At 43.1% G+C, this 19577-nt stretch overlaps 2 protein-coding genes across 2 annotated transcripts in view; one reads left to right on the top strand and one right to left on the bottom strand.

The window, feature by feature from the left end:
• The window catches only part of LOC309565781 (transmembrane protein 272-like), a 150700-nt gene extending 146578 nt beyond the window's left edge, over positions 1-4122 (top strand). Inside the window, exon 5 of the mRNA XM_082270772.1 lies at positions 4049-4122. Coding sequence (XP_082126898.1) covers positions 4049-4105 — 57 coding nt within the window. The 3' untranslated portion in view covers positions 4106-4122. The remainder of the gene's footprint in view (positions 1-4048) is intronic.
• Positions 1-19577, bottom strand: part of LOC309565999 (uncharacterized protein) — a gene marked incomplete at both ends in the record, with an annotated part of 492320 nt that overhangs the window by 88537 nt on the left and 384206 nt on the right. The gene's annotated exons all lie outside the window — the stretch shown is intronic.

A 19577-nucleotide genomic window follows, 5' to 3' on the forward strand; every position in this document is an offset into this window, starting at 1 on the left:
GGGGCACTGGAGCCGAGGTTCTGCTCTGAGTGTCCATTCAGACAAGGAGCCATGGATCAGCGCCCCCCCCCCCCCTCTTTCCTCATTGGCTCACTGACTTTGACAGCAGCGGGAGCCAATGGCACCTGCTGTTGTGTGTCTTCAGAAGGGAGTGTCCAAGACAGCCGAGTCTATCGTGCAACATTGCTGGATTGGGATGGGGCTCAGGTAAGTATTTGGGGGCTGAGGGGGCTGCTGTACACAGAAGGTTTTTTATTTTAATGCATAGAATACATTAAGATAAAAAACCTGCTTTTAGAACCATTTTAAGCTTATAATCTACCAGAACACCCAGATCCTGCTCCACCATTGATTCCCCTAGTTGTACTCCCCCTAGCATGTATGATGCATTCATATTCTTAGCCCCCAAGTGCATAACTTTACATTTTTAAACTTTAACCTCATTTACCACAATTGTTGCCTACTTAAACAGTGCATTCAGGTCAGCTTGTAAATTGGAGACATCCTGTGAGGACGTTATGCCACTGCACAGCTTGATGTCATCTGCAAAGACGGAAATGGCACTTTTAATCTCAGACCCTATATCATTTATAAATATATTAACCCCTTTACCACCGGAGGATTTTGCTGTCTTACGTCCAGGGCCCCTTTTTGCGATTCGGCACTGTGCGAATTTAACTGACAATTGCGCTGTCGTGCGACGCTGTACCCAAACGAAATTTACGTCCTTTTTTTCCCACAAACAGAGCTTTCTTTTGGTGGTATTTGATCACCTGAGCGATTTTTACTTTTTGCGCTATAAACAAAAAAAGAGCGTTTATTTTGAAAAAATAACAATATTTTTAACATTTTTTTATATGAAATTCCCCCCCAAAAAAATGTAAAAATCTAAATTTTTTTAAATTTTTGGCCAATTTGTTTTCTGCTACCTATGTTTGGTAAAAAAAATCACAATAAGCGTATTTTGATTGGTTTGCGCAAAAGTTATTGCGTTTACTAACTAAGGGAAAGATTTCTGTCATTTTTGGTGGTTTTTTTTAACGCGTAATGGCGGCGATCTGCGATTTTTTTTGCGGTACTGCGACCTTGCGGCGGACAGATTGGACCCTTGACTGACATTTTTGACACTTTTGGGGGTACCGGTGACATTTCTATAGTAATCAGTGCTATAAATATGCACTGTTACTGTAAAAATGACACTGGCAGGGAAGGGGTTAATTTTCAATTCTAAGCCATTGTGGCCCATACGTGACGCCATTGTGAGCCATTGTGGATCACTTGGAGCTGTGTCAATATCATCCCCATTATGGACAGTAGCTCCCCCATGTTTGTTTGTATACACAGAACTGAAGAAAGTATTTAATACATTTGCCTTCACTTTGTCCCCAGTCACCCACTCCAGATTATTTTGTAAAGGGCCTACATGCTCAGACCTGTCCTTTTTAATTATATATATATATATATATATATATATATATATATATATATATATATAGTGCCTTGCGAAAGTATTCGGGCCCCTTGAACTTTTCGACCTTTTGCCACATTTCAGGCTTCAAACATAGAGATATAAAACTGTAATTTTTTGTGAAGAATCAACAAGTGGGACACAATCATGAAGTGGAACGACATTTATTGGATATTTCAAACTTTGTTAATAAATAAAAAACTGAAAAATTGGGCGTGCAAAATTATTCAGCCCCCTTAAGTTAATACTTTGTAGCGCCACCTTTTGCTGCGATTACAGCTGTAAGTCTCTTGGGGTATGTCTCTATCAGTTTTGCACATCGAGAGACTGAAATTTTTGCCCATTCCACCTTGCAAAACAGCTCAAGCTCAGTGAGGTTGGATGGAGAGCGTTTGTGAACAGCAGTTTTCAGTTCTTTCCACAGATTCTCGATTGGATTCAGGTCTGGACTTTGACTTGGCCATTCTAACACCTGGATATGTTTATTTGTGAACCATTCCATTGTAGATTTTAGTTTATGTTTTGGATCATTGTCTTGTTGGAAGACAAATCTCCGTCCCAGTCTCAGGTCTTTTGCAGATTCTATCAGGTTTTCTTTCAGAATGGTCCTGTATTTGGCTCCATCCATCTTCCCATCAATTTTAACCATCTTCCCTGTCCCTGCTGAAGAAAAGCAGGCCCAAACCATGATGCTGCCACCACCATGTTTGACAGTGGGGATGGTGTGTTCAGGGTGATGAGCTGTGTTGCTTTTACGCCAAACATAACATTTTGCATTGTTGCCAAAAAGTTTGATTTTGGTTTCATCTGACCAGAGCACCTTCTTCGACATGTTTGGGGTGTCTCCCAGGTGGATTGTGGCAAACTTTAAACTACACTTTTTATGGATATCTTTAAGAAATGGCTTTCTTCTTGCCACTCTTCCATAAAGGCCAGATTTGAGCAGTATACGACTGATTGTTGTCCTATGGACAGAGTCTCCCACCTCAGCTGTAGATCTCTGCAGTTCATCCAGAGTGATCATGGGCCTCTTGGCTGCATCTCTGATCAGTCTTCTCCTTGTATGAGCTGAAAGTTTAGAGGGACGGCCAGGTCTTCGTAGATTTGCAGTGGTCTGATACTCCTTCCATTTCAATATTATTGCTTGCACAGTGCTCCTTGGGATGTTTAAAGCTTGGGAAATCTTTTTGTATCCAAATCCGGCTTTAAACTTCTCCACAACAGTATCTCGGACCTGCCTGGTGTGTTCCTTGTTCTTCATGATGCTCTCTTCGCTTTAAACGGACCTCTGAGACTGTCACAGTGCAGGTGCATTTATACGGAGACTTGATTACACACAGGTGGATTCTATTTATCATCATTAGTCATTTAGGTCAACATTGGATCATTCAGAGATCCTCACTGAACTTCTGGAGAGAGTTTGCTGCACTGAAAGTAAAGGGGCTGAATAATTTTGCACGCCCAATTTTCCAGTTTTTTATTTGTTAACAAAGTTTGAAATATCCAATAAATTTCGTTCCACTTCATGATTGTGTCCCACTTGTTGTTGATTCTTCACAAAAAATTACAGTTTTATATCTTTATGTTTGAAGCCTGAAATGTGGCAAAAGGTCGAAAAGTTCAAGGGGGCCGAATACTTTCGCAAGGCACTGCGTGTGTATATATATATATATATATATATATATTTTTTTTTTTTTTTTTTTTTTTGAAGAATTTTTGGGGGTTTGTCCTACTATCTTTTGCAATCTGTTTGGTCGATTTGAATTTTTACTTCCTTGATTTCCTTTTTACATATTCTGTTATATTCTTGGTAACATTTCCGCAATGATAGTGTTCCTTCATTTTTACATTTTTTAAGCTCTATTCCTATTATTTATAGCTTTTTTGTCTTTGGCCATTAGCCATATTTATTTTTAGCCTTTTAAACTTGTTGCCCATGGGAATATACTTTGCAGTGTGTTCACATACAGCCTTTTTGAAGAATTCCTATTTCTGTTCTGTGTTCATTGATGCCACAATTCCCTTCCAGTCTAAGACTTGGAGAGCAGCCCTCGTCCTTGGAAAAATTTCTCCCTTAAAGTTAAGTGTTTTTATCTTTTCAGTATGTATTTGTTGCTTATAGCTAACATTAAATTAAATGATCACTGCTACCCAGATGTTCCTTTTGTATGAACATTAGTAATAATCTCATGGTTTGAGATTACCAGGTCAAGCAGAGCATTTTTCCTTGTCTGGGCCTCTATGAACTGGACCATAAAAATGACGTGTAATAGGTTTATACGTTTTTTTTTTTTTTCCTTTCACTGTTCCTGCAGTTCAATTATTCCAGTCAATTTCCAGGTAGGTAAAATCCCCCATTATTATCACTGTCCCAGCCCTTGCAGCCCTTTCTATATGTGCAAGAAGCTCAGTCTCCACCTGCTCATTAGCACTGATTGGCCTATAACAAACTGTATTGTACATTTCTACTTGTACATTTTTAAACCCCAACCACACTATTTAATTATTAATGAGTAAAACTATTTCCCTATGTTAAGAAGAATACAAAATAATTACCAAAATTTGTTTTTTTTATTTCAGTCATCAATTACGGCTATGGATCCTAATCCAGAAGAGGAACGTCTAATCTCTGCATAAAATTAAGTTGACACACTAAAATAACTTAATTTGGATATACATCATGATATTCAATATGTGATAAAGAGGCAGAAAACATTGCATAAAATCATGTATTGATTAAAAACAAATCACTATATGCACTTACATTAGTTGATGTACAACTGGAATCTATGGATCATAGGTGTAATCATGTATCAGATATAAACTCCACTGAAACTGCACGTGCCTAAAGCCAACCAACACATTTCGTCCTCTAGATGTCATCATGAGTGGCATAGGCACTAGGTCTCAGCACTGCTAGTTATTCTCGTGTTAACTATTTCATACCCTACCCAATAAAAACTATGACTTCTAAAAATGGCTACACTAACTGACTGTATACCAAAGTTTATACAATTCATACTGTTTGTATGTTTTTTTTAACCCCAATTACCCTATTTCATTATTAACGAGTAAACATATTTCCTCAAGAAGAATACAAATTATTTAACAAAAATAAAAAATGTGTGATGTAACAATTGAAATCAATATTGTATCTATAATTTAAACCTATAGGATGCAAAGCTTTCAATTCATAGATTCATATTTTCATTTTTGGAAAAAAATTTTTTTTTTTTCAAATCTGAGCCTCTCCAATGTTTTTTAACCCTAGCTATTCCATAAAAAACAACCTTGTAGGATTCCTGCTATGGAAATCCTTAAGGGGTATAGACACTATGGTTGATTTACTCTGTAAGTGCAGTTGCTCCAGAGCTTAGTAAATGAGGTAAGGCTTCACTTTACAAATAATGCCCAATTAAATGAAGGGAAAAAAAACAGCATTTTTGCTTGCACATGATTGGATGATGAAAGTCAGCAGAGTTTCCCTCATTTACTAAGATGTAGAGCACCTGCACTTGCAATGTTTGCCTTTAGTAAATCCACCCCACTGTGTTTCCTGACCCTTCTCTTTATGTTATTGATGTGTTCACCAATTCGAACAGACAATTTTCTAGTGGTTCTGCCCACATAGTGAAGTCCACATGGGTGCTCCATTATGTATATGACATGAGTACTGTTACATGATATAAATTGTTTAATACAGTAAAACCTTGGAGTAACTTGGTCTGTGAGTGTTTACAAGACAAGCAAAATGTTTTTATAAATTTTAACTTTATAATTGAGCGATGTCTTGCAATACTAATAGCAAATGAGTAGAAGCCTGTGGTCACACCTGGTATGATTTAAAGTAGTGCGATTTAAAGCCCAACTTCAACCACTACTTCTGTAAGATTTGTAACGATTTGATATGACTTCAGTTCTTCAGCTACTTCAGTGAGAGGGGCTGTCAATGTCACAGGGAGGAACAACAATGTTATGAACAAAAGTTTAACTAGCAAAGGGTTAATATTTAACTTCTTTTAGGCGCTTTTAAGTGTAGCAATATGGTTACATTTGATAAAAGGTACAACATTTAGCAACTCACATGGTTGATGATTAAAACAGGCACATCAAAGTATGCAAGCACCCGGGGTAAAGCTGTCCACATAGAACATCCTCTGCACCGCTGGCTCTCACCACTGTCAGTCTGCAATCGTGACCAGGAAGACTACCCTACAGTAGAGCAATCTGAAAGCGAGGCTTGAAGTGCTCAGAGAGCGCAGTGTGGAATGGATGACGTCAATGGCAGTGAAGCGGACGGTCTATGTGGACAGCTTTTCCCCCCGGATGCCTGCATACTTACCTGTTTTAATCATCAACCATGTGAGTTGCTAAATGTTGTACCTTCAATAAATGTAACCATATTGCTACACTTTTCTTTTATATTCTGTAGCTCCTGCTGGATTCTGCTTAATGCATTCCCTATTAAAACTTTGTTTTTTGTGGTTGTATAATTCATTTTCTTATGGGAAAATTAGCTTTGATATATGAGTGTTTAGGATTACAAGCACGTTTCTGAAACAAACTATGCTCGCAATCCAAGGTCTTAACGTATCATATGTTTTCCTGGTGCTCATAGAGGGGTTCTGTTTAACCACTTTAGCCCCAGCCCTATTTCGGACACTTTTTGTTCACAAGTTAAAACCAGTATTTTTTCCTAGAAAACTACTTAGAACCCCCAAACATTACATATATTTTTTTAGCAAAGACTCTGGAGAATAAAATGTCGGTCATTGCAAAATTTTTTGTCACGCGGTATTTGCGCAGCGGTCTTTAAAACGCCATTTTTTTGGAAAAAATTTGAAAAATCACATTTCACTGCATTTAAAAAATACTAAACAGTAAAGTTAGCCCATTTTTTTTGTATATTGTGAAAGATGATGTCACGCCGAGTAAATAGATACCAAACATGTTACGGTTTAAAATTGCGCCCCCCCGTGGGATGGCGACAAACTACGGTCAATAGAGATCTCAATCTGCGACGCTTTAAATTTATTTAACGGTTACCAGTTTAGAGTTAGAGTGTAGCTCTTTTTTTTTAATTATTGCCCACGCTCTGGCGATCGCGGCGATACCTCACATGTGTGGTTTGAACAGCGATTTCATTTGCGGCTCGACTTGCGTATACGTTTTTTTTTGTGCGCGAGCTAACGGTGACGGGGACGGCTAAATTTTTTTTTTTTTTTTTTCCTATTTATTTTTTCTTTTTTTTTAAACTTTATTACAGGTTTTTAAAAAAAAAAAAAATCTGATCACTTTTATTGCTGTCACAAGCAATGTAAACATCCCTGGTGACAGCAATATGTCGTGACAGGTACTCTTTATGGAGGGATCGAGGGTCTAAAAGACCCTAGACCCCTCCACTACACTTCCCTGTATGCAAAACGCCGAAAACGGCATTTTTGCATACAGCCGTTTTTCAAATCTGCCGCCTTTTGCAGCACAGTAACCCGGACGTGACGTCATGGACGCCGCCTCCGGGTTACGTCATCGGAGACCCGATCGATGCCGTTTCCGGCATTCATCGGGACTCCATCCAGCCGGCGGACGTGCCGGCTGGGTGCTCGGGGCTCCCGGTGGGACGGTAGCCCCGAGCAAAGCCGCGGAAGGCGGCGGGAGGGGGGGGACGTCCCATCCCGCCCCCCCGGGTAACGATCGAGCGGCTCCCGAGCCGCATCGATCGTTACCGACGGAAAGCCGACCGTCGGCTTCAAACAACGGTACCGGGATGATGCCTCTAGCTAGAGGCATCATCCCGGTATAACCCCGCAAAGTCTGATGACGTAGAGGTTACGTGACTGGTACTAAAGTGGTTAAGTTCTTCATAAATGGGTTCTACTTCTACTTTGGTAAAAAGGTGTACAGTACAGCACCTAGAAATCACATATTGTGCGAAACCATATTACTTAAATAAAATATATCAAACCATGATTAAATAAATCATATGTATAAACAATATATATCAATTCATAAATACATTTAAATGTTCAACCAATTAATAAAACATTTCCATATTTTTTTTTACCTGTATTTGCAAAAAATGTGTGGAGAATATCCCCTTTACACCTACTTACCTGAAAGAATTTTTAATAATGACCTCTTTGCTAGCTGCTTCCTTTCTCATTAAGTGCTGACTTCTATTTATTTTGACTGTTTCTTCTTTTATTGTGAACCATTCAACAGGGACTCAATACAACCTCTTGGTTGTTCTTGATTTTTTTTGTCCCTTCTTTAACAATAGTTCTCTATTTTTTCCTTTCACTTCCCTTTTTATGACCTCTAAACTAGCTTTTTTTGTATCCTTTTTTTTTCTCAAACTTTACTATAAAGGATGTTTGGTTTTTCCTCAAAATCCTCATATAGGTCACAATTCCTCTTACTTCTAACAATTTGACCTTTTGGTTTATTTGCAATCCAATTCAAGTGATAGCAGCTAGTATAGTGATGGCAAGTATGTATAAAGTTGTGTTTCTAAAATATATGTTTTCATATATATCCTTCCTGTGATCTTAAACATAACCAGATCTAGAAAATTGACCTTATCATAAACCCACACTCTTCAAAATGTGATTTCATATTTGTTATTATTGATGTATCTTAAAAATTCTTCCAATGATCCTGGGCATTCCTCCCAGATGGCTCTGATATAATTAGTATAGCTTTGTAAAATCTTAGTTTGGGTCATGATTTTCCATAGAGCTCCTCCTCCTCCCTCCTGCCATGAACAAATATGCTACACTGGGAGCATGCTTGGCTCCCACTGCAACCAGGGGCGGCCTATCCATGTGTTTGGCCCCCTAATCTACATACAGAGTGCCGGACGCATGGATTTCAATGGGGGTTTTTTTTTTTTTTAAAGCACGTGATTAGAGCCAGTTGTGTAACAATAGCGAATGAATCCTCATCCTGGCCAATCAGGAAGCAGGTCCTGGGACCTGTTTACTGATTGGCTGAAAGGAGAAGCCATGCCATTGGCCAAGGAGGAGGAGGAGGGAGGAGACGCAGGAGACTGAGGAGAACCCGCCGCCGCTGCCTTCCCCCACATGTTCACGGTGAGTGAGCCAGTGAAATGGCGACAGGGGGGTATGGTGTGCGGGCCAGTGTGGTCTGAGAGGGGTATGGTGCAGTCCAATGTCCAACTACCCCCCCCCCCCGGCCCATGGAACACCAGCCGCCACTGATTGCAACTCCCTTCGTTTGGAAATAAAACTTAATGTTATATCAAAAATAGTTGCTTCACGTGACCAGTTCTAGTCCTTCCATTATGACGTTTATTTGATCCACTTTTAGCCCCGATTTACCTTCCAGTGCCCATCTAACTCCATCTAGACCATCTTTTTGCTTCTTTTGCTATTTCTTTTAACAGTATGATTAATTCTTTAATATTTCAGGAAATAAGGGTTAGTTATTACTAGTTTAGTTATTACTAGTTTTTGTAAATAAACATCCACATATTCCCCTAACCTAGAAAAAAGGGAATCCATCCCTGTTAGGAGAATACCTGTAATGAGTGGAGACCAATGGCCGACAATGTCAGGCAAGCTCAGTTCTCAGGACTGCAAGAGATAGGACAGTCTGAATTACTAGAACAATAATCCGTGTTGGGGTCACATGCCAAGTTCGGTGCAGGAGAGAGTTTCGTAGTTGGGGTCACAAGCCAAGGTCGATGCAGGAGGAGAGTTTCGTTGTCAGGGTCACAAGCCAAAGTAGTTTTCCAAACAGCAATAGAAGTAGAATTCCGGATCAGATCACAATAATCTGGCAACAGGAAGTGCAGAGGCAAGGCTTATATAGGAAGTTCAGGGGAGGGGCAAGGAGTTCAAGGTTCAATAGCAATCAAGACATGAGGCAGGGTTGTCCAATAGATCCGGGAAGGATTGTCCAATAGATCAGGCAGGGAGCTGTCCAGCATCCCAGATAGCTCAGCAAGAAGAATCAATGCCAAACACAGTAGCGATCCCAGGTTTGGGCCCAGGTCCTGACAATCCCACTTACAAGATAGGTCTCCCCGGAGGGAATTTTTTTCTTTTTATGGATCTTTGGAACATATTATACTGTAGGTATTTTAGGGGCGTAGCCTCTTTTTTGGCTAAAATATCTTCCCTGTTCCCATTTTTAATAATTTTCAAATGTCAGATTATTTTGATGTATCCTATAGGTATCATCTGCTAAGAGTATCTTTGCATTTTTTTTCATAATATCTTTTGTTTAAAATCACAATCCCCCCTACCTTTATAAGGTAGATGGATGACTATATTCACATTTTTTCCTAGTTCTTTGATACTTGGCAGTTTGTTGGTAGGGTTCTTTCCATGAGGTATGTCCATATTTTTAATGTCACTTTCACCATAGCCTTAAATGCATCCAAGGACTGATTACCTGTTATCATTAGATTAAATACTGAGGCATTCCTTAGCCTACTATGTACATATCCTTGATTTGTCAGATCATTACCTTCTCCAACATTGGATCCAGAATTTAATGAATAATATTTTTCAATATTGCGTTTTCTTGTAAATTTGTTTTGAATGTCTATATAAGTGTCAAATTTTATTTAAGGGGTCCGATGTTCTGGTGAATCTTACTGTAAGTGGGTGAAAGAGTTGTCAGCATGATTAAATGGAGAATACAGTTGAGCGGACACCTGGATGTCCGTGTTCGGCGGGTTCGGCCGAACTTGAAAAAAAAGTCTGGGTCCGTGTCCCCGGACTTTTTCCGACCTTTACCCGGACACCAAACCTCCTTGAAGTCAATGGGGACCCGAACTTTCAGGCACTAAAATGGCTCTAAAACACCAATGGAAAGGGCTAGAGTGCTGCAAATGGCAGCAAAACGTAGTTAAGAGCATGGCAAGTGCTCTGCAAACAAATGTGGATAGGGAAATAACTTAAAACAACGAAAAAAACCCCAGAAAAATAAAACAATTTTCTTCATCTGTGAAGGACGAGGCCCATATGGAGTAGGAGGGAGGTTGAGGTGGCGGTGGATGTTGCGGTGTAGGTGGAAGCGGCGGTGGAGGGGGACGAGGTAGCCAACACTGCTTTTTTTCAGTCATTTTAAATGAGGGTACACCCCAAAAGAGTGAGAAAGATCAAAAATATAACAACAATGGCTGGGTAAGGTCGGTATTCATCTCTATTCTGCACAAGGTACAGAAAAGTCCTGTGGGATCCATGCCTGGTTCATTTTAATGAACGTGAGCTTGTCCACATTGTCTCTGGACAGGCGGCTGCGCTTGTCTGTGATAAAGCCCCCAGCTGTGCTAAATACACGTTCAGATAATACACTGGCTGCAGGGCACGCCAGCACCTCCAAGGCGTAAAGGGCAAGCTCAGGCCATGTGCCCAATTAGGAGACCCAGAAGTTGAAGGGGGCAGACCCGTCATTCACTACATGTAGGCGTGTGCACACATACTGCTCCACCATATTGCTGAACAGCTGCCTCCTGCTAAGACGTTCCATATGAGCTGCTGGTGCTGCTGTTTGTTGTGGCGTGCTGACAAAGCTTTTCCACATTTCGGCCATGCTAACCCTGCCTTCTGAGGTGCTGGCGGTGCCCTGGTTGCATTGGCGACCTCTTCCTCCTCCTCCTCTGCCTTGGCCTTGTGCTTCCACTGTGGCCCCGCTGTCAGGTGGGAATGCCAGCAGCATCGCGTCTAGCGTGCGCTTGTACTCGCGCATCTTGCGATCGCGCTCCAGTGAGTGAATTAAGGACGGAACGTTGTCCTTGTAACGGGGATCCAGCAGTGTGGCCACCCAGTAATCAGCACAAGTTAGAATGTGGGCAACTCGGCGGTCGTTGTGGAGACACTGCAGCATGTAATCACTCATGTGTGCCAGGCTGCCCAGAGGCAACGAAAGGCTGTCCTCTGTGGGAGGTGTATCGTCTGTGTCCTCTGTATCCCCCCAGCCACGCACCAGTGATGGCCATGAGCTGGCCTGGGTGCCACCCTGCTGTGAACATGGTTCCATCTCCTCCTCCATCTCCTCCTCCTCATCCTCCTCATCTTCCAGAACTGTGCCCCAGCTGGACAATTGTGTCCCTGGCGTTTGTGGGTGCAGGAACCCACCCTCGGAGCCACTTGCGAATGACTGCCCTGAAAGCCTTGGAAATGTTACCTCTTCATCCTCCTCATCCTGTGCCACATCCTCTTCCATCATCGCCCGAATCGTTTTTTGAAGGAGGCATAGAAGTGGGATAGTTAAGCTGACAATGGCGTCATCGGCACTGGCCATGTTGGTGGAGTACTCAAAACAGCGCAACAAGGCACACAGGTCTCACATGGAGGCCCAGTTATTGGTGGTGAAGTGGTGCTGTTCCGCAGAGCGACTCACGCGTGCGTGCTGCAGCTGAAACTCCACTATGGCCTGCTGCTGCTCGCACAGTCTTTCCAGCATGTGCAAGGTGGAGTTCCACCTTGTGGGCCCGTCACATATGAGGCGGTGAGCGGGAAGGCCGAAGTTACGCTGCAGCGCTGACAGGCGAGCAGCAGCAGGGTGAGAACGCCGAAAGTGCGCACAGACGGCCCGCACTTTCTGCAGCAGCTCTGACATATCGGGGTAATTTTTAAGGAACCTCTGCACCACCAAATTCAGCACATGCGCCAGGCAAGGGATGTGCGTCAAACCGGCTAGGCCCAGAGCTGCTATGAGATTTTGCCCATCACATCGCACACCACCAGGCCGGGCTTGAGGCTCGCTGGCAGCAACCACTCATTTGTCTGCTGTTCCATGCTCCTCGACAACTCCTTGGCTGTGTGTGGTTTTTCCCCCAAACAGGCAAGTTTTAAAACTGCCTGCTGTCGTTTACCCCTGGCTGTGCTGAAGTTGGTGGTGAAGGTGTTACGCTGACTGGATGAGGAGGCGGTAGAGGATGAGGAAGCGGAGTAGGAGGAGTTAGGAACAGGAGGCAAACTGAAGCTCCCTGCAATCCTCTGTGGTGGAAGGACATAAGCCAAACTGCTATCCGCCTCAGGCCCATCCGCCACTGCATTTACCCAGTGTGCCATTAGGGAGATATAACGCCCCTGACCGTGCTTACTGGTCCACGTATCGGTAGTTAGGTGGACCTTGGCACAGATGGCGTTGCACAGTGCACACCTGATTTTTTCCCCCACTTGATTGTGCAGGGAAGGGATGGCTTGCCTGGAAAAGTAGTGGCGGCTGGGCACGAAGTACTGTGGGACAGCCACCGACATAAGGCTTTTAAAACTGTGCGTCTCCACCAGACGGAATGACAGCATTTCAAAGGCCAAGAATTTTGAAATGCTGGCATTCAGGGCCAGGGATCGCGGGTGGATAGGGGGGTACTTCCTCTTCCTCTGAAGTGTTTGGGAGATGGAAAGCAGAACGCTTCCACGGGACATTGTGGAGATAGTTGGTGACCCAGGTGGTGGTGTTGCTGACAGATCGTCTGTTTGCGGGGTGGCAGGTGCCAGTATCACTACAGAGGTGGATGAAGAGGCCGAGACTGCAGCAGAAGAGGAAGCAGGAGGAGCCAGAGACCTTTATTGGTTTTGAAGGTGTTTACTCCACTGCAGCTCGTGCTTTGCACTTAGATGCCTGATCATGCAGGTTGTGCTCAGGTTGAGAAGTTTTATGCCTCGCTTCAGGCTCTGATTGCACAGGGTGCAAACCACTCGTGTCCTGTCATCAGCACATTTTCTGAAGAACTTCCACGCTAGAGAACTCCTTTGAGCTGGCTTTGGTGCACTCGGTCCCTTGCTGAGTTGGGCAGTAGCAGGCGTAGTGTCTAGGGCACGGCCGCTCCGCTTCTGCACCCTGCTCCCTTTTCTGCTGTGCTGGTGGCTCTGTGCGACCACCGCCTTTTCCTCCAAACTACTCAGGTCACCTGCATGACCTTCATTCCATGTGGGGTCGAGGACCTCATCGTCCTCCACATCATCTTCAACCCAGTCTTCACCCCTGCCCTCCTTGTCAGTCTCCACAATTCTGAGTGCCGCAGCAGTTGGCACCTGCTTTTCTTCATCATCGGAGACGTGCTGCAATGGTCCTTCCATGTACTCATCTTGAGAAATAAGTGGTTGGGCATCGCTGCACTCAATCTCTTCCACTTCTGGGGCAGGGCTAGGTGGATGGCCCTGGGAAACCCTGCTGACAGAGTCATCAAAAAGAAGAAGAGACTGTTGCATGACTTGGGGCTCAGACTGCTTGCCTGATTTGCAAGGGGGTGAGGTGAAAGACGGTTGGACATCGGCTGCAGGTGCCAACTCTGACCTTTCTGCAGTAGACTGGGTGGGAGACGATGTGAAGGAACTGGAGGCACTGTCAGCAGCAAACCAATCTACTATCGCCTCTACTTGTTCTGGCCTCATCACTTCTAGAGGCGCATGATGCCCTACCAAATACTGCTGCAGGTTCTGTGGCCTACTCACACTTGAGGAAGGTGTTTCACTTGTGCGTGTAGCTGGCACAGATCGACCATGTCCTCTCCTTGCAACAGGAGCTCTACTAGCAGCACCATGACCCAGGCCACGGCCCCTATTTGACGGTCTTCTGATATTTCTGTAATTTATGATCTTGCCCTAGAAAGGTGTTTATTGAATAGCAGAACAAAACAACAACAATATCGCACGGGTGTATCTCACAGTCAAATATGCAAACTATGCCGCAATTTAATTTTTTTTACACCAAAAGGGTGTTTATTAAATAGCAGAATAGAAAAACAGTATACAAATACAACGGGTGTATCTCACAGTCAAATACGCAAAGTATGCCGCAATTTAATTTTTTTCACCCCAAAAGGGGGTATGTTGAATAGCGGAATAGAAAAAAAATTACAAACGGTGTATCTCACACGTACAAACACAGACTAGGCCCCGATTACAATTTTTTGTACCCTAAAGGGAGGATGACGAAGAGGAGTCGGAGGAGTTCGGAACAGGAGGCAAACTGAAGCGCCCTGCAATCCTCGGCGGTGGAAGGAGATGCGCCAAACAAATTTAAAAGGTGTATCTCACACGTACCGATACAGACTATGCCGTAATTTAATTTTTTACACTCCAAAAGGGTGTATATTGAATAGCAGAATAGAAAAAAAATTATAAAACGGTGTATCTCACACGTACAAATACAGACTAGGCCCGATTACAATTTTTTGGACCCTAAAGGCAGGATGAGGATGAGGAGTAGGAGGAGTTCGGAACAGGAGGCAAACTGAAGCACCCTGCAATCCTCAGCGGTGGAAGATGCGCCCCAAAAATTGGAAAGGTGTATCTCACACTTACCGATACAGACTATGCCGCAATTTAATTCTTTTTACCCCAAGGGTGTAGATTGAATAGCGGAATAGAAAATATGATATAAAATTGGTGATTTTTCAATAGCACATGTGAACACAGTCAGCTCTGCAGCAGGCTATGAAGGAAAAAAAAGGAAAAAAAAAAGAAAATTCCCCTTTAAGTTTGTAATTTTTAAATAGATTAGTACAGACTATGCCACAATTTAATTTTTTTTAACCCAAAAGGGTGTATATTGAATAGTGGAATAGAAAAAATGTATAAAATTGAAAATCACTCAATAGCACATGTGAACAGAGCAGTGTCTTATGTCACAGTCAGCACTGCTGCAAAAAGGCTATGAAGGGGGGAAAAAAAAAATCCCTTTTAACTTGTAGTAAAATAGATCTAAGATGAACGCTGCACACAACTGACTGGTAATAATATATATTTTTTTCTCCCTCCTCCTCCTCCTCCTCAGTGGGCTCAAGTGAGGGCAAAAAGATTGTTCACTGCACCACCCCCCACACAGCAAAATCGATGTATACTGTCCCTGCCTAATCTCCAGCCTGTCCCTAATATGCTCAATAAGATCGTTCACTGCACCACCCCCCACACAGCAAAATCGATGTAGAAAACTGACCCTGCCTAATCTCCAGCCTCACCCTAAAATGCTCTAATAACTTTCCCTGCCTGCACTCCGACCTGTCCCTGCATTCTTTTCGGACACAATTTTTCACAGAATCACTGTCTGTTCCTAATCAGCAGCCAGCACGTATGATGTGTGCTCTGTCCCTAAACTACAGCAGAATGACGCGGCGCGCTGGGGGCTCTCGAACTTATAAAGACATGGTCACATGCTTCAGATGGCCAATCACAGCTACTAATACATTAGTAGGCATGGCTGGGATGGCTTAAGGCACACCAGTTAAACGCTTGTTGATTGGCTGTTGAAAGCCCGCCATTAAAAGCGCGCCATTACATACAAAACAGGAAATAAAATGACCGAACACGGATTTTAAACCCGAACATACAGTAAAGTTTTCGGGTAACAAAAATCCAATTATTCGGTACGAACGCGAATAATACAGTCCGTGTTCGCTCAACACTAATGGAGAACCCAGTAGTTGGACACAGTGGACACAGAGGGTGGCAGCGCATGAACCACACCGGGATGCAATGGATAAGGAAGTCAGGTGAACATCCAGTATAGAAAGGGTTAACAGTTTATTGGTATTGATAACCGAAAAACAAAGTACATAAAATGCTTACATCCCCCTGGGCTGGAGTGGACAAGGGCACCTGGCAGCAAGCAACTCGAGTGCGAGGAGGTCAGTCTCCTAGGACTGCTGAGCAGTGTGTTGACTTGATAAATTGCATAGCGCGAAACATGTAGTCATGGCAACCATATAGTTTGTGGTCCACCCTGGTTCCTGGTACTTCCCCGCAAGTGGTGCCTGTCCGGCTGATGTCACCGCTACGGAACTACAGCAGAGTACTTTCATCCTCGCGCCAGCTGGTTTCCGGCTTAGTGCACACATTGCTCAGCAGTCCTGGGAGACTGACCTCCTCACACTCGTGTTGCTTGCTGCCAGGTGTCCTTGTCCACTCCAGCCCAGGGGGATGTAAGCATTTTATGTACTTTATTTTTCGGTTATCAATACCAATAAACTGTTAACGCTTTCTATACTGGATGTTCACCTGACTTCCTTATCCATTGCATCCCGGTGTGGTTCATGCGCTGCCTTCCTCATGTACTTTTATCCATATCAGCACCCTTCCTATTCTCGTTGGCTAGCAGCAGAAAAAACGCTGGGGAGCCTCACAGGCTTATTTCTATCCCTCCACCCTAAAGGCACCCCAGGAGCGCCAGATTTGTGATTATTGCTTTGACTTCTGGACTGGAATTTTTCCTATGGCTGCCCTGGGTGCGAATCTCTTTACTGAGCCATTAGTTGGCTAACAGCAGAACAACCGCTGGGGAGCCTCACAGGCTTACTTCTATCCCTCCACCCTACAAGCATCCCAGGAGCGCCTGGTTTGTAAATATTGCTTTGACACAGAGGGTGATACTTTGTGGAAACTTTGTTGCACAGGTGGTTCAGAAACCAGTGGTGTATTAGAGCACATGCATCACTGAACAGAAGATCATTTTGTTTATTAGTAGAGAAGGAGTGGACTGATATCAAAATAGTTCCTCATTTTACTCTTTATATGCTATATAGTTAGTCAGGTTGAAAAAAGACACAAATCTATCTAGCTCAACCAATAGAAAACAAAAAAGAAAACATACCCATACAATCCCATATACACAATCCTATACCCACAGTTGATCCAGAGGAAGGTGAAAAACTCCAGCAAAGCATGATCCAATTTGCTACAGCAAGGGTAAAAATTCCTTCCTGATCCCCCGATATTCCCTGGATCAACTTTACCTATAAATATTAGTACCCAGTTATAATATGGACACCTAGGAAAGAATCCAGGCCTTTTTTTTTTTTTTTTAAATCAATCTACTGAGCTGGTCACTACATTATGTGTAGTGTTAATTGCTTCATATATGTTTTTTTTTTTATGTGCTTCTTTTAATATGCACATGCAGTTTAGAGAGCACAAGATCACTTTTTTTTTTTTTTAGCACATAATGGTATATTTCTAAAAGGTAAATGTGAAAGGTTTAGAACAATTACTCTTATTTTATTTTGGAGATATTTTTTATCTATTTATGCTCATAGTACTGGTTTGTAGTATTGTATATTAGGACAAACTTCTCTTCTTTGTCTAGCACAGATTATAAAGTAAGAACCAGCTTATAACGGTTGCTACAGGATAGCATAAAGGACATAACTCTACATTTTTCACTTTTGCTAGAAATCTGTCCACTACCTTTCTGTGCAGCAATGGTAAAATAGTAAATTGATCAGGCTGCTATAATTACCAAGTACACAGATGTCTCACTGCCCTATAACACATAAAAACAAGTTTAACATGACAGAAACTGTATGAAGTTGTTAATTTGTTAAACATTTACAGTTCCTTACAAACTGAATAGCTGTTTGTTAAGAAGCAGGCTGGGAAGCCGCGCCATTAACAACCAATGAGTCATCAGCTATCAGCAGGGGGCATGCTGGGCTGATGTTGTCGGCCTGGCATGCCCCTGGCCTACAACATTACAAGGGGTGGGACCACTCAGTGATGTTAGCAGGTTACCCCGCTCCTTAGTTATTTAGGAATCAGACATCGGCACCTAAAATTGAAAATTGGCCTGGGCAGGAAGGGGGTGAAAGTGCCAAGTATTGTAGTGGTTAAAAACTGTATAAGACCTGAATGGGTCCGCTATGGATTTTTGGGAGGGCTTCACACTTTTTTTTTTGTTTGCATGTGGTACCCCCTTAAAATCCACTTTGGGGGGACTTTTTTTCATTATTGCTGTAGGATATGCTACAGTAAAAGTGACATTTACAAAGAAAAAGAATGTACATTTTTTTTTTTTTAAAGAGGTTTTATTTGATTTTCAAAGATAATAAACATGAAAGTTCAAATAAACTGGTGCAGTTACATGAAACCGTTAACAACAGTACAATAGTCATATTAGAAGTGCAACAGCGACCATAGGCCAAAAGCATAAATCAAGTCAGAGTAGAGAAGGAAGGAGGAAGAAAAAGGGGGGTAAAGGAGTAGGAAGGTGAAAAGAAGTCGTGAGGGCACGGCTTTGCGCACCCTGGACCAGTGGGAGATGACTATATTTCAAACCCCTCTCTGGAGAGAGGCAGGGGCAGAGACGAAAAAGGGTGGGGGGAGGAGGGGAGGGGTGAGTTGAGGAGGGGAGAAGAGGGGGGATTGAGGTGCCGAGTAGGCGAAAACAAAAGACAAAGTTCCTTGACTTCTGAAATTGAAGGGGTAGTAGGGGAGATCCAATGTCGGAGAATGACCCTCCTGGCTATCATGAAGCAAGTGGTTAGCCAGGGCTTGTGTGTCCTTATGAGCATGGACCATTGTTTGGTGCAGGAGCCCGGAGCTGATTTGGGCAGGCCGTCCATATATTCGAACAGAAGAGGGAAGGGATCTTTTGCGGGTGGCAGGCCTGTAACTCTGTGAGAGAGGCATTCAACATCATCCCAGAAAGCGGAGATGTGTGGGCAGGTCCACAGTCTATGTACCAAGGTGGGTCGGTGGGTCAGGCACCATGAGCATCCCTGAATGGGAGAATGTAGAGGCAAGGAAGAAAATGGAGCATATGCGTGGTGCAGAATCCTTAATTGTTGTTCCCTCCAGAACTCATTACATATAAAGGTACATGTGGTGTTGAATCCCGACAGTATAAGTGGTTTAGCATCAGGGAATGAGAGAGCAGCGTCCCAAGAAGATTTCTGGGAGTCCTTGGATGCCGAGTAGAAGAATTCCTGCAGCGGGCGGTAAATTTGGGAGAGCTTGAGAGTGGAGTCAGTCTTTAGAGAGTCTAAAGGGGAGGCCCAGAAGCGGGAGAGCTTTGAAGAACATAGCTGGTTGGCAAATGCATGCATTTGATGCACATATAGAAAATGTGTTTGGGGCAGGCCATAGCGTGACTTGAGGGTGGAAAACGAGAGGGGGGATCCAGTAAGGGGGTCATATAACTGTGCCAGACATTTCAGACCAAGAGATGACCAGAAGGAATGTATATTGTCTAGATGAAGGTGTGACCTAGCTGGGTGACCCCCGATGGGAAGGTGCGGGGAGATTGATTGGGGAAGATTAAATTTCTTTCTGAGTTCTTTCCAAGCAGCCCGGGTATCCATGAGAAGAACATGTTGGTGGAGTGGCAATGGTAGGTCTTTAAAAGAACAATGTAA

The sequence above is a fragment of the Pelophylax lessonae genome, assembly GCF_965119305.1.
Source record: "Pelophylax lessonae genome assembly, chromosome: 10".
NCBI lineage: Eukaryota > Metazoa > Chordata > Amphibia > Anura > Ranidae > Pelophylax > Pelophylax lessonae.